Source organism: Chroicocephalus ridibundus, chromosome 7, assembly GCF_963924245.1.
Source record: "Chroicocephalus ridibundus chromosome 7, bChrRid1.1, whole genome shotgun sequence".
Classification (NCBI taxonomy): domain Eukaryota; kingdom Metazoa; phylum Chordata; class Aves; order Charadriiformes; family Laridae; genus Chroicocephalus; species Chroicocephalus ridibundus.
In genome coordinates, this window is record NC_086290.1 from 18,302,785 (window position 1) to 18,316,119 (window position 13,335).

A 13,335-nucleotide genomic window follows, 5' to 3' on the forward strand; every position below is an offset into this window, starting at 1 on the left:
CTTCAGGTGGCTGAAATAAACAGCGGAGCATCACCCCTTCCTCCCAGTGCATCCGTGGGGCAGGGATGGGAGGGGGTGGGGTTGGGGCGGCACCGAGGGAGGCATCGCATGGGCCCCCAGGGCTGGGCTGGGGTGGATGGGGGGACCTGCATCCCCCTGAGCCATCTTTCCCCTAGGCTGCAGGGTCCCCCCAAAGTGTCTGTGTCCCTCACACTGAAGATGCCCCAGAGCGTTTTGCTGCCCACGGTGGTGGGTTTCCCAGTTGCACTGGGTGGGTGAGCCCTGCTGGCACCGGGGGCCGCAGCAGTTGAGCTCTGAGCAGGTTTGGAGGTGCTCTAGGTGACCGTTGCCTGTCACCGCCGTACATCCAGAGCCTCTCACCATGGCCCGGTGGCTCTCAGCCCCACAGCTGCCCCATTTCTGCCCTCACTTTGGCAAGCCCTGCCCCAGACCCACACCTGCACAGGACGTCTCCAAGCCCTCTCCATTGCCACCGACCTGCAAGCAGAGCCCCCCCTCATCCCAAATCTACCTCCTCCCCGGCACCCCGTGGACACCAGTCCCACCACCCCACACCTGCCCCCACCCCAGGCTCAACCTCCAGGCTCAACCTCCAGCCTCAACCTGCCCCCTACACCCTCTCCCCCCCAAACACACGTGCCCCCCTCCCCATGGTTGGGATAGAATCATAGAATCATCTAGGCTGGAAGGGACCTTTCAGATTATCAAGTCCAACCACCAACTTAACTCTGACAAAACCCATCACTAATATAAACTATATCTCTAAGCACAACGTCTACCCGTCTTTCAAATACCTCCAGGGATAGTGCCTCAACCACTTCCCTGGGCAGCCTGTTCCCATGCTTAATAACCCTTTCAGTGTCAAAATTTTTCCTAATATCCAATCTAAACCTCCCTGGTGCAACTTGAGGCCGTTTCCCCTTGTTCTGTCGCCTGTTACTTGGGAGAAGAGACCAACCCCCACCTCGCTACAACCTCCTTTCAGGTAGTTGTAGAGAGCGATGAGGTCTCCCCTCAGCCTCCTTTTCTCCAGGTTGAACAACCCCAGCTCCCTCAGCCGCTCCTCATGATACTTATTCTCCAGACCCCTCACCAGCTTCTTTGCCCTTCTCCGGATCTGCTCAAGCACCCCAATGTCTTTTTTATGGTGAGGGGCCCAAAATTGCACACAGCACTCGAGGTGGGGCCTCCCCAGTGCCAAGTAGAGGAGGACAGTCACTTTCCTAGTCCTCCTGGCCACACTGTTCCTGATGTGGGGGTCTTGGCTTCAGCTCCTTCACCCCAGCAGTGGGGGATGCAGCAGGGGAACCCAAGGTCGAGCATCCCCGAGAGAGAGATTTTCAGGGTTTCTCTGCCCCAGGAGGCGTCGGAGGGGCTGCACCCCCCTTCCGGGCAGCAGAGCCCCGGGAGGGCAGTGGGCTTGGCAGAGGGCGGCGTTTTAGGGCCAAGGCCGGTGCTGCTGCCAGCAGTGGGGATGGGGCTTGGGGGGGATCTCTGACAGAAAGGCCAGCATGGCGAACGCCAGGTTTGGCTGTGGAGCCGGCCAGGGCTGGGAGGGGGGGTGTCGGACCTCAAGGGCTGTCTCCAGCAGGTGGCCCTCTGACATCGAGGACGGTCCCCAGGGCCGTCCTGGGGAGGAACGACGCCTCCCTCCCCGCTTGGCCCAGGCTGGCAGGGCCAGGGCTCTGCCCCTGGGGCTGGGGGGACAGGCAGGGGACAGCAGCCCTACACCTGCAGGGCAGCGCGGGCAGGGAGGAGTGTCCCCAGGGCTCTGGCAGCTTCTCCTCCAGTCCCCAGAGACCCCGGGGCTTCCTCGGCTGCTCTGCCGCCCGGCTGTGGGTCTAGCAGGACATCCCGCTCCGACGTCCCCCAGCCACTCAAGCTGGGGGGATCCTGGGATCTTCTCACCGGTGATGCTCCACTGCTGCTGGCAGCGGGCTGTGCCAAAGTCAGCGGGGGCCGGTTTGCAGCTGGGAAGCAGGATGCTGTGTTGCTCACGTCCTGCTCACCAGATTTACAGCCCCCGGCGAGGGCAGCCGGGGCTGGGTGCCCAGACATGTGCCATAGCGCCACCGGGAGATGGGGAAGCCCTGCCTTGCCCAGGGGTGGCGAGGCAGCGCGGGGCACAAGCTGTCCCTGATCACTCGCCGCCTGGAGCTCTGGTGAGGGCTCTGGTGGGGCACCCCAAACCCGAACAGCAGGGTGCTGGGGGGGCTGGCCGGGACCCACAGTGCCTAGGGTGGCGAGGCAGGGGCTCAGTGGGAGAAAGGAGGTTTCACTGTGTTTGCAGCCCCCCCCGCAGGATGGGTTTCGGGTGAACAGGGGTCCCTCCTCTGCTGCCCACCCTCTGCTGGGGATGGGGCAAAGGGGCCCCGCGGGGCTGGCTCCTACCCGGGGTCTCGCGTTGCAGGAAGCATGACGGTGTCCTTTCCCTCCACATGCCACCAGGGTCTCTCTGTCCCGATCCGGTGACACCGCCGGAGAAGGGGAAGGCGGAGCGGGGAGGAAGGCTGGGTCCCCCCCAAGACTCGCTGCTAATATGGAAAGGCACTGGCCCCTTTCTATCTTTGCAAGCGGAGCTGGGCTGCAGGGCCGGGGCGGCGGGCGCGGAGAGGGGGAGCCCGGCCAAGGAATGTGACATATCAGAGGCAGCTGCCACTTCGGGAGAGGGGGCAGAGGGAGCGCAGCTCGCCGGGGGCCGTGCGGGACGGGACGGGTGAGGGGGGGGACGCCACAGCCCCAGCGCTGGGAGGGCTCAGCCAGCGGCCGGCACCCGCGGGGACTCGCACCCAGGCCGGCAGAGGAGCAGGTGCCGAGGCTCGGGGAGGGAGGGGGCTCGGGGTCCCCACGGAGCATGGGGTGTGGGTGCTGTGCCGCGCCGGGCGCTCGGTGAGCAGTGGCTTGGCCAGCGGCAACCCGAGCCCCCGCCTAAAAATAGCCCCTCATTTGCCCACGGCGTTGCGACCTTCGGGGCTGCGGCCGGCCAGGGGGGAGGCACCGAACCGAACGGCACCTGGACCGGGGGGCACCCCTGGCAGGCGCCCAGCACCCCCAGTCCACGGGCAGGGGACGAAGAGGGGCACGGCTCGGGGCAGCGGGGGTCGCGGGCACAGGCGGTGGAGCTGCAGACCATGCATCGAGCACAGGTACGCAGCGGAACAAGCAGGGCCAGCGGGGACCCTCGGGCGGCCCCGCCGAGCCCCGGCATCCCCCCAAAGCGCGCCAAGGTCACGGCGGAGCCGGGAGGACCCGAGGAGGGCCCAGCTCGCCCGGCAGCACCGGCTTTTGTGCGGAAGCTGAAGAACGCGGCCATTGGCACTGGCTGCGACATCCGGCTGCGGGTGGTGGCCGTGGGCAACCCCCGGCCCAGCCTGCGCTGGTACCGAAATGAGGAGCTGCTGGCCCCACGCGAGGAGGAATATGGCACCCTATGGATCCGGGACAGCAAGAAGGAGGATGCCGGTGTGTACACCTGCATTGCTGAGAATGAGAGCGGAGAGGCCATGACCAGCGCCGTGCTGGCCATCATTGACATGGAAGGTAAGGGCGGTGTGGCCGCCACCACGGCTGCGCTGGCATGGCTGCGGGCATGGGTTTGCCAAGGCTGGCCAAAGCGGCAGTGCTTTGCAGGCTCCCACCGCGGTGCGTGCCCGGGGCCAGCCAGGGCTGGGCTTTGCTGTACCCCCCTCTCTGTGGGCTGGGGTGTGTGCTACCGGCAGCACCGGGGCAGCTCTCCGGCCTGGAGCGAGCATGTGGCTGCAGCAGTGGCTGCCAGGCCAGGCAGCGTGCCAGGGCTGGGCATGGAGGTGGTGGGAGCATGTGATACTGAGCCTGCTCGGGGCAGCAGGAGAGAGAGACGTGGCTCGGGTGTGTGGCACCGGTGATGCCACCCTCTGCAGCCACCGACCCGGTCCGCGGTCCCCCCACACAAGCCACCCCTGTGCACCAGCTGCCGGTGGGCAGAGCTGCCCGTGGCTTCACTGTCACTGGCGCACTGGGGCTGCACTGGGAGAACTGGGGCCAAGGGAGCAGCCCAACACGGCAGGGGGTGGGGCTGTAAAGTAGGTGGAACCTGTGCCCTGCAGTGGGCGGGGCCTGGTGGTTAATTAATTAGGTTAATTAGGGTAGAGGTAACTCTTGCTGGCCCCCACAGAGTGCCATGGCCACCCCCCTGCTCACCTGCCCTGTCTGTGGCAAGTAGGGCGTGCTCCTCTGGTCCATGGGGTGCAGATGGGCACTTGCATGGATGGGTCTCATCCTGCACAGGGGGCAAGGCAACTTTGGGGCTCAGCCAGGCTGGATTCCACCTCCCTGGGTGTCAGGGGGCATGTGGTGCCAGCCGGTGGCACCGCTCTGAGATGCGAGCCATGCTGTGTGTGTGGGGACAGTGACGGCAGGGAGGAAGGGAGGCGGCGCTGGGCGCCGGGGATGGAGCTGCACCCTTGGTTTTGCAGCACGGGAGGGGTGCTGGAGATGCTGCACCTTGCAGGGGGGACTGGGTGGCAGTGGAGGGGAGGGCAGCAGGAGCCTTTCCAGCGCTGCAGGGAGCACCGGAGGAAGAGGAGGAGTTGCTCTGTGTGAGCCGGGAGGCCGGAGGAGCGGTGTTTGGAAGACAGAGGAAGGCGTAGGTGCTGCTCATGGGCCTGGTGGTGGGGACAGGGGGAGCAGAGAAGTGCATTGGAGGGGTCTTGCCCTGCAGTGGGTCTCTGTGGGGTCACTGTGCATCGCGCCTTTGGGGACCATGGCACTGTGTGTACAGAGAGAGTGGGAGACATGCACTGCCCCACGGGGCAGGAGCAGCCTGTCCCAGGGGGGCTGGCGGGAGGGGGTTCGCCCTGTTATCACACTCTGGTGTGCCGCTGCACCTCTCCATGGCACCGCCGGCCCGGGCCCCCCTGCCTCTGCCCAGCGGCAATGCCTGATTTCCCCCGGTGCCCGTTCCCGTTGTGCTGACGCACTCCTCCCTGCTCCCAATTCCCAGCCGCTGGCCCTCGCTGCTGCCTTTCTGGAGCAGCTGAGGGAGGGACGGAGCAGCCAGGATTGCCTAACGCCTGGGGTGAATGTCACCCTGCCCCGGGCGCTCAGTTCGTGTGCTGCCATCAAGCAAACAGCCACCAAAAAAGCCAGCCCTGGGGCAGGGATGCCTCTGGAGCCATGCAGGCTTGGGGACACTGGGCTGGGCAAGGAGCCACGCCAGCCCCTGGTGCATCTTTGCCACTGCCCCAGGGCAGAAAGGTCTCTGCGGTGCACCATGGCAGCGACCAGGGAGCACCGCGTCCCCACCGGGTGCTGGTGTGGAGGTGATGGGATGTGGCGGGGGGTCCAGCCCTGTCGCCTGGCCCCGTTGTAGGATGTTGGCACGCAGAGTCTTGTTCCCCTGAGGCCATTTTCTCTGTGCCTGCAGCCAAGCGGTGAGACGGGTCATCTTGTGAAATGGAGGAGCTGTGCCACCGCTCTGCGCCCGCCTGCCCTGACACCCTGCCAGGCCGGGTGCCGCGGCTCGCCAGCCTCCGGCATGGAGGCCCTGGCTGCTCGGGGGCTCCCCACACCCCCTGCTGAGACCCTGCTCTCCAGGGACAATGGAAGTCCCGCTGGTGGCTGTGCCATCCCCACGATGGGCAGGGACACACCGTGCTCGTTCCTTGGGGAGCCCTGCAATCCAGATCAGCTGAACAAGCAATGGGGATGTGTGCAAGGTCCCTGGGCAGAACAAGCTCTTTCTCTGGGTTCAGGGTTCTGGCCCCCCATATCTGGAGGTACTGAAGTGCCCTTGCTCCATTCACCTCTGTCGGGTCACAGTCTCTGGTGGGCACAGAGCCCTGTCCTGCCCTCTCCCTTCCCAGCACACAGCCCAGGCTGCAGCTTTCCGTGGGGCTGGCTCTCCCCAAGGTGGCTCAGGTCACTGTTGGTGGGATGGGGGGGCTCCGTGCTGCCCAGCTCCACGCTTAGCTCCGGCAGCTCCTGCTGCACCAGCTCAGCATTCCCCCTTGCTCACACAAGCCCGATTTAGCTCCTCTAATCCCTTGCCCTGAATCTGTCGCTCCACCCCACTAATGATTTTCTCCTGCTCTTCTCCCAGGTCCCCCGAGTGCGTCAGCACCTGGCATGGGGAGCGGGGAGCGCTTGCGTGGGGCTGGTCGGGCAGGTGGATGCAGGGGCTCCTGGGGGCACACCATCCCCACTGCATCCTACCATCCCCACCATGTCCCACTGCTCTGCCCCTCTCCTGGTGCAGGTTCTCCCTTGTGCCCCGGCTCTGTGGGTGCAGGTACGGTGCGTTGTCCCCTCTCACATCGGCACCAGGCAGGTCCAGGGGCTTCCCAGGTTCATTCAGGGACCCTCCAGACCCTTCCAGCCAGCCCTGGGCCCCACCGTGGTTCCATGTCCCCCAGGCTTGCTAAAGCCTGTATCACCTCTCAGCTGCATCTCCTGAATTTTTTCCCCATAAACCGGATTAAATCACCTCTTAAGAACCTGAGCTAATGTCCTTTTAGAGCCCAGCCCTCCTCGCTGTGCCAGCGCTGCCTGATCCTCCCCGCCGGGGCTGCCTCTAGTTTCAAGGTTGGATGTGTCCGTCTTGGTCTCCCGGCGCGGCGTCTTGCTCCGCTCGCCTCCACCTGCACTCAGCAATCAAACCGCCTTGGAACCTGTCCTCTGCCCAGGGAACAGCCTGCACCCGTCTGGATTTGGGGGCAGGGAAGGGGGCAGGAGCTGCCTGTGCGTGGTGGCCCTGCATGGCCCTTTCCCGTCCAGCCCGGAGTTACAGTGGGGCACCGTGGGCATGCTTTTGCGGCTGGTAGTGTGCGGCGATGCCAATAGCACCCCGGTAGGGACGGCTGCTCTGACGATGTCCCTGGTGGCTCAGCACCTCTGCCCATTTATCTCGGTGCCTAATTTTAGTCCCTCACTTTGCAGTGCCATGCCCATGTTTAGTGCCAACTGCCCCTTCCCTCCGGAGCCCTTGCCAGCCCTGCTCAGGGACTGAACAGGACATAAAGCCTCTTTTTTTTGCCACTTCCTCCCTCCTGCGTGACTCTTGGGGCTGCCTCAGTTTCCCCTTGCACTCCCTGGCTGTCATGCCCCATGTCCCTACCTGTCCCCCCAGTCCCAGGGGCATACAGCAGGGCTCCATCCCAGGCTGCCATGTCCCACGGTGCCCAACTGTGCCAGCGCACGGACTGCCTCTGCAGAGCTGCTTGGCTGGTGCCACAACCCAGCTGGCACAGGGACAGGTCCCTGGGGCTGGGCACTGCAGGGAGGATGAAGCTGGACCTGCCCCTCAGGATGCCCACAGCCAGCAAGGGCCAGTGGGTGGATGGCTGTGCAGCCACCGGTCCCCAAGCACAGCATCGCACCACCCAGTTGTACCCGTTCCCTGGCCCCAGGGGTGGCACCGGGGCCAGCTGCCAGCGACTCGGGCTCCCAGCTCTGTCCCCAGCCACCTGGGCAGGGGGCTGGCGTGGTGGCCACGCGTGCCGGCCCCCCATCCCGGGGTGCTGCGGAGCGGGAGGGCTGCTCGCCGGTGAGCAGAGCGGTGGGTGCAGCTGTCCAGTCAGTCACCTCCACCCCTGCCCTCTCGCCCGCTGCCGGGGGGTTATTTTTGCTGAGGAATGTGCCGTCCCCTCGGATTCTGGCGGGCTGCAGGGCTTGTGTTACAGGCGAGAGGCCGAGACCCGGGCCCGCGGGCGGGTAAATATAGCACCGCAGCTCGGGGCTGCGTGATGGGGCGACAGCCTCTTCCTCCTCCCAGGGCTGCCCAGTGCTCCCTGCTCCCCTCCTGCCTCCCGACACCGGGTTGCTGGCTTGTCCCCTGGCACGGTGACACTGGGAAGGGGCTAACTGCTTCTACCCTGCTGCCTGCACTCCTGCCTGCACTTCTGCCTGCTTCCCCCTTGCATCCCCCCTGCTCTCTGCATGCAGCCCCCAAGCCCCAGACAGGGGGGATGCCAGGAGCGGGGCTGGCAGGCCAGGGACAAAATGCCTCCTGCCATTCCGCTCCATGCCGAGGCACCTAGAGCCAAGGTCACATTGCTGTCCTGTGTCCCTGTGCCCTCTGCCTGCAGCGGGCACCGTGCGCTCGGGCACCGTGTGCTCTGGTGGCAGCATGTGGAGGTGATGCTGGGGAGGGCACCTGGGGTGTCCCTAGCACTCGGAGAGGGGTCACAGCAGAGCATTGCCAGGGCCAGAAAGCTGCTGAGATGCTGCCCTGCCCTGCGACGAGGGCCATCCCGCTGCATTTATTTCTCCCTGAAGACAGGGCTCGGGATGGTGCCTCACCTTCCAAGGCTCCCAGCACATCCCCAACTCCCGCAGACCATCCCCAGCAGCTTCGGGAGGCTCAGACACATGGAAGATTCATGTCCAGACCTCCTCCTACCCAAGGTGGCTGCAGGCACCCACCACCATCAGTTATTCCAGCACCAAGACAAAAGGGCTGATGGCCGGGGCCGGGTGGCCAGTGCCCAGATGGTGCTGCGGTGCAGGGGCAGGATCCGTGCGGAGCTGCCGGGAAGGCACAGAAAGGCATGGGGAGTCGCCGTTTTCTCTCAGCAGAGCGTAATTCATGCTGCATTTTGAGCAAGCGTTTGCTACCTGCTTTGCTCAGGGCTGGTGTGTGTCCAGCAGGTGAAGCTGGAGCCGGGTGGCAATGGGGCCACCTGCTCTAGCTCTGCCCCTTGCCCATGCCATGGCCATGCTGGCCCCTGTCCCTTGCAGAGGAGACACCCTGAGTGCAGGCTGTCATCACCTCCCGTCAAACACTTTCTTTGCCCTTGCGGTGGGATTTGCCGGTGCTGCAGCCTCTGGACAGGACTTTTGGGCCCTGCAGCAGGCGCAGCCCCTCGGAGGTGACCCAGCTGCTCCCCAGGGTGCAGCTTCTCTGGGGCAGCCCAGAGCCACTCCTGGGGCTTTTGCTGAGGGATGGCTGAGCCACAGGGGCAGGGAAGGACTGTGTGGGCGATGGGGCAGCAGACATGGCAGTCAGAGGATACCCAAATGACTGCGTTTTGGCTGGGCACATGTGGTCCAGCCCTGGGGCCAGCCCTGGGGCTGTCCCTGCAGGTGCTGTGGTGGCAGCACCCTTGCTCTGGTACCACCGTGTGCCAAGTCCAAGCCTTGGTGCACCTTCCTGGCATCCCTGACGGGGCTTTTATCCCGCTTGAGTGAGAAAAAAGGGCACAGGTTGTGCAGGACCACATGCATGCAGAGCCCGGGTGAGAGCACCCGGCAGGGAGACCCTGGGGGCAGGGACCCTGGCAGACATGAGCCCCACAGCCCACCCCTTTAGCCAGCCATGGCTCAGGGGTGCCCACCTCTGTCCCCACCCAGGGCCGGGGGGGCCCAGCAGAATCCTCTGCCTCTGATGGGAGAGATTCCCTTTGTGCCAGCTCTGGCAATTGTGGGACTCGCCTGACGTGCGGGGTCTCCACGGAAACCCCGCAGCATCACTCGGATTGTGGGACTGTCAGAAATGTTGTATAAACAGCTCCTTTTGTACTGGGTAATTTGCAAGTTATTATGGAGCCATGAAAAGCCTCACGTTGGGAGTCATGGGCTGGGAGGGGAAGCGGAGAAAAGCTGCCGGAGCTGCCAAAGCGTCATGGGGAGCGTGACGCCTGTGTGCAGCCCTGCGTGGGGTGGCTGGCTCCCCAGGGGACAGGTGAGCAGCATGGGGACAAGCGCTGGGTGGGGAGGCCTCCAGCAGCATCCCCACGGATGCTCTGCAGTGGGAGGGGGCAGCACGGACAGCCGGTGGGGCCGGGACCTTGTCAGATTCTCCAGGAGCCTGGAAAATGGGGCTGATGGGTGCTGTGGTGCTCAACGGCTTGGTGAGCTGGGGATGCAGGGCACCAAGAGCTGGGGGCGGGGGCACAGCAGGCAGGAAGGAAGGACCCCGCTGAGGCTGTGGGGCTGGGACTGCCCCTCTGACTTATTCGCAGTGTGACACAGAGAACAGGGACAGGCTGGCAGGGCTGGGGACACTCGGCTGGAACAGGTGTGCCAGGGTTGTGCCAGCACCCTGGGGGCACTAGTGTGTCTTAATGGCCCTGGCCAGCCTCACCGGGGACCCACAGCTTCTGCACCATCACAGCTTGGTCGTGGGCACCCAGTCCTGCCCTCAGCTGTGCCGTGGGTCTTCCTCCCAGGACAAGGGGAGGTCTCATGTGTGTCATGCAACACAGACAGAGACAACAGCCCGCCTCCCCAGGGCATGCTTGCGCCTCCACCAGCCACAAAACACTGATGGTAGCCCAGGGCCGAGCAGTCAAGCCCTGCCGTCCCACCTGGGTCCTGAGGCACCCGGGGGACAGGGTGCAAGGTCTGGCTTAGGGGACTGGGTGCCTGGGGATGGAGGCTCCATGGTTTGCAAGGAAAGGCTGTGTGGTTTTCAAGGGGGTCTTGTGCCGTGGCATGGGCAGTGCCAGGGGGGTTTCTCTGCAGGACTGCGCCCATATTAGCTCTTGTTCATGTGCAGGTGGGTCAGCAGTGCTGGGGCTCACACCCATGCCTTGGTAAGGGAACCTTTGTGCACTGCCGATGGCTGGAGGATGCGGGGGCCCGAGCCTGGATCTTGGCTGGGCAGTGCCATGGCACACTGCGCCACAGCTTTGCTGCTGCGTGCAGGGTTGTGGCGGCTGTGGCAGTGGAGCCGCCCTGTTCAGGAGCACTTTGGGGGCAGCGCATGGAGGGCGGTGGCATGCAGCGCTGGCGTGGTGTGTTGTGTCATTCTGGTCCCCGTCGGGGTGCGTGCGGGAACCGCAGTGGTGGGCTGTGCCCCACGGTGCTGAGCACGGGAGAGAAGAGCAGCCCCTGCCCCGGGCGGTGGGGCAGGATGGACCGATGGCAGGGGACAGTGGTACAGCCGCATCGCTGGGCAGGGAGCTCGGACCCCTGAGGGCCGTGGAGCCAAAGCCAGCGGGGAGGGGAGGACGTGCGCTCCCCGCCCCGCGGCTGCCCTCGCCCCCCGCCACCTGTGCCCCGCCTGTCCCCCGCCGCTGTCGCTGTGTGCCAGGGCTGGCGGGGGGGCGGAGGCGGAGGCAGGCGGGGGAAGGATGGAGGGAGGAGCACTCCAGTGATGCTTCATGCTCACAGCTCCAGCCCTCCCGAGAGCCCAACCTGGCGAGCCCCTTCCTCTCCCTCCGCCGTCCCCGGCTGCCGGCGGTGGAGGATGCTCGGAGCATCGCTTGCCCCCCCGGCTTGCTGACAGCGGGGACCCCGCCGGGAGCGGGCTGGCGTCCTGCCGGGCCTGAGCCGGTGTGACCGGGCCAGCGGGGCTCTGCAGAAGCATGAAGAAGATCTGGGTGAAGAAGCGTTTCCAGGTAAGGGCTTCGGGCTGCCGCGCCGGCGGATGCCGGGGGGAGGGGGCAGTGATGGGGAGCAGGAGCGCATCGGGATGGGGATGGGGATGGGGATGGAGGTGTCCCTCCGGCCCTGCTGGTGCCACCCGGGGCTCCCTAGGGCTTCGCCCATCGACAGCTCCATCCCTGCTTGCGGAGCCGCCAGCTGCCTGCCTGTCCTCGCCAGCCCGGGCAGGATGGGCAGAGGGCAGGTGCTTTGCACCGCCTGTGCCATCAGCAGGACTGAAACCCCTGCCGGGGGCTTCCTCCTGTGCCACCCTCTCCCTTCTCTGCTCTCCGGAGCCAGGGAAGCAAATGGATGCTGCTTCATGGCTCCCCCCGGCCCCGCTGCCGGTGGTCACGGAGCTGGAGACGAGGCTTTGCATGCGTCATCCCCTCCGCGTCAGGAGCATGCCTGGCACAGGCAAGGCTCCTCCGCGGGCCCCGCCACACGCTCCGCCGCCGAGCAAGGAACAAGGACGTCACTTGGCCTCGGCGGGGGGTGGAGGATGGGGAGCATCCTTCCAGGAAGCCCCCTGCCTCCAGCTCCCCCGGAGCGCACAAGGCCACCCCGCTGCTCCACCCAGTGCAGGCACGTAGCCTCCCTGCTGTCACCCTGCCTGGTGGCCCAGCAGGGGCTGGGGAGGGGCTGTGAACCACAGTCCCTTCCCAGGGGTGCAGGATGTGCTGAGGGACACAGGTTCCCAGGGATGCTGGGAGTCAGGTCCCTCCGGGGCAGGGTGGGTGGCACTGCCTGGCTGCCCCATCTGCCCTTGGGAGCAGCAAGCCCAGGGGCTTGCCCATGTGGTGGGGCAGGGTCCTGCTGCGCTGGCTGGGCATGGGTGGTCTTGGCACACCCACAGCGGCTGTCCCCGCGCACCAGGCAAGCCACCCACTGCCTCCCCACCTCACCCTGTCCCTGTTCTCTAGCTACCTGTCTTTCACCAGTGGCACCAGTGCCATGTGGTGCTGGGCTCCACATGCCAGGCGGCAGCAGGTTGCATGGGCTGTGCTCTATGGTCCCAGGACCACCTTCTCCCCCCTGACTCCCCTTGGCCCCATGGCCAGGGATGTCCTGTGCCAGGGCCAGGGCAGGACACCAGCCTGGGCAGGGGGGGAGATGTGCCTGGCATGGGGGTAGGAGACAGCACCAGGTCTCACCTGGCTGCCCTGTGGGGCAGGGCTGAAGCTGGGTGCTGTTCCCTGCCAGCCTTCTCCCCACCTCGGGCTGGGTGGGCACAGAGCGGCCTCCTGGGGCTCCCCCACCTCTTTTCCCAGGGTGCAAATGAAATCCCAGGCAGGGAGCACACCCCCCACTCTCCAGCTGGCCCCTTCGCCCAGAACCCAACCCCATGGCAAGCCCTGAGCTTCTCCTGCCCCCCTTTCCACCTCCTTGCTCGGGGATGACCCCACATCACCCAGCACTCACTCCCTGACGAGCTGTGGGCGGGTGCTGCACCTGAGGGGGGTCTTGGCTGCGGGGTACCCCAGTCCTGCAGGGACCTGTTGCAGGGAAGAGGGGATGGGGCTCAGCCACCCCATAGCTCCGGGTGATGGAGCCCAGCCCAGGCCCACTGGGTGCAGTCACCATATTTGATGGGGAGCTGATGGCGCCAGTCCCTGGGGAAGCCACAAGAGCACCCGATAATGGCACTCAATTGCATTTTCATTTTTTAATGGGGGAATTATCCGCCGATGGTGCAGTTAATCATTCATCTATCTTTCCCTGGCCTGGAAGACGGGCTGCCAGCCAGAACCAGCACAGTCAGCCGAGGAGGGGAGGTGAAGCCTGGCTCAGCCTGAATACAAATGTGTCTCGTGCAGCCGCTGCCCTCTGGCCAGCACTGCATGCAGGCAGGGGGCTGGTGGGAGCCCCCAGCCGCTGCCCACGAGCAGGGGCTGCCACTGCAGTGGCAACAGCTTTGGGGCACGTGAAATGAGCCCGCTGCCCTTCCAAGGGCGACTAACTGCTGGCCAT

At 65.4% G+C, this 13,335-nt stretch overlaps 1 protein-coding gene across 1 annotated transcript in view; it reads left to right on the plus strand.

The window, feature by feature from the left end:
• Positions 1 to 2,703: 2,703 nt before the first annotated feature.
• Positions 2,704 to 13,335, plus strand: part of LOC134518859 (striated muscle preferentially expressed protein kinase-like) — a 40,134-nt gene continuing 29,502 nt past the window's right edge. Inside the window, exons 1-2 of the mRNA XM_063342160.1 lie at positions 2,704 to 2,830; positions 3,009 to 3,561. Coding sequence (XP_063198230.1) covers positions 3,153 to 3,561 — 409 coding nt within the window. The 5' untranslated portion in view covers positions 2,704 to 2,830; positions 3,009 to 3,152. The remainder of the gene's footprint in view (positions 2,831 to 3,008; positions 3,562 to 13,335) is intronic.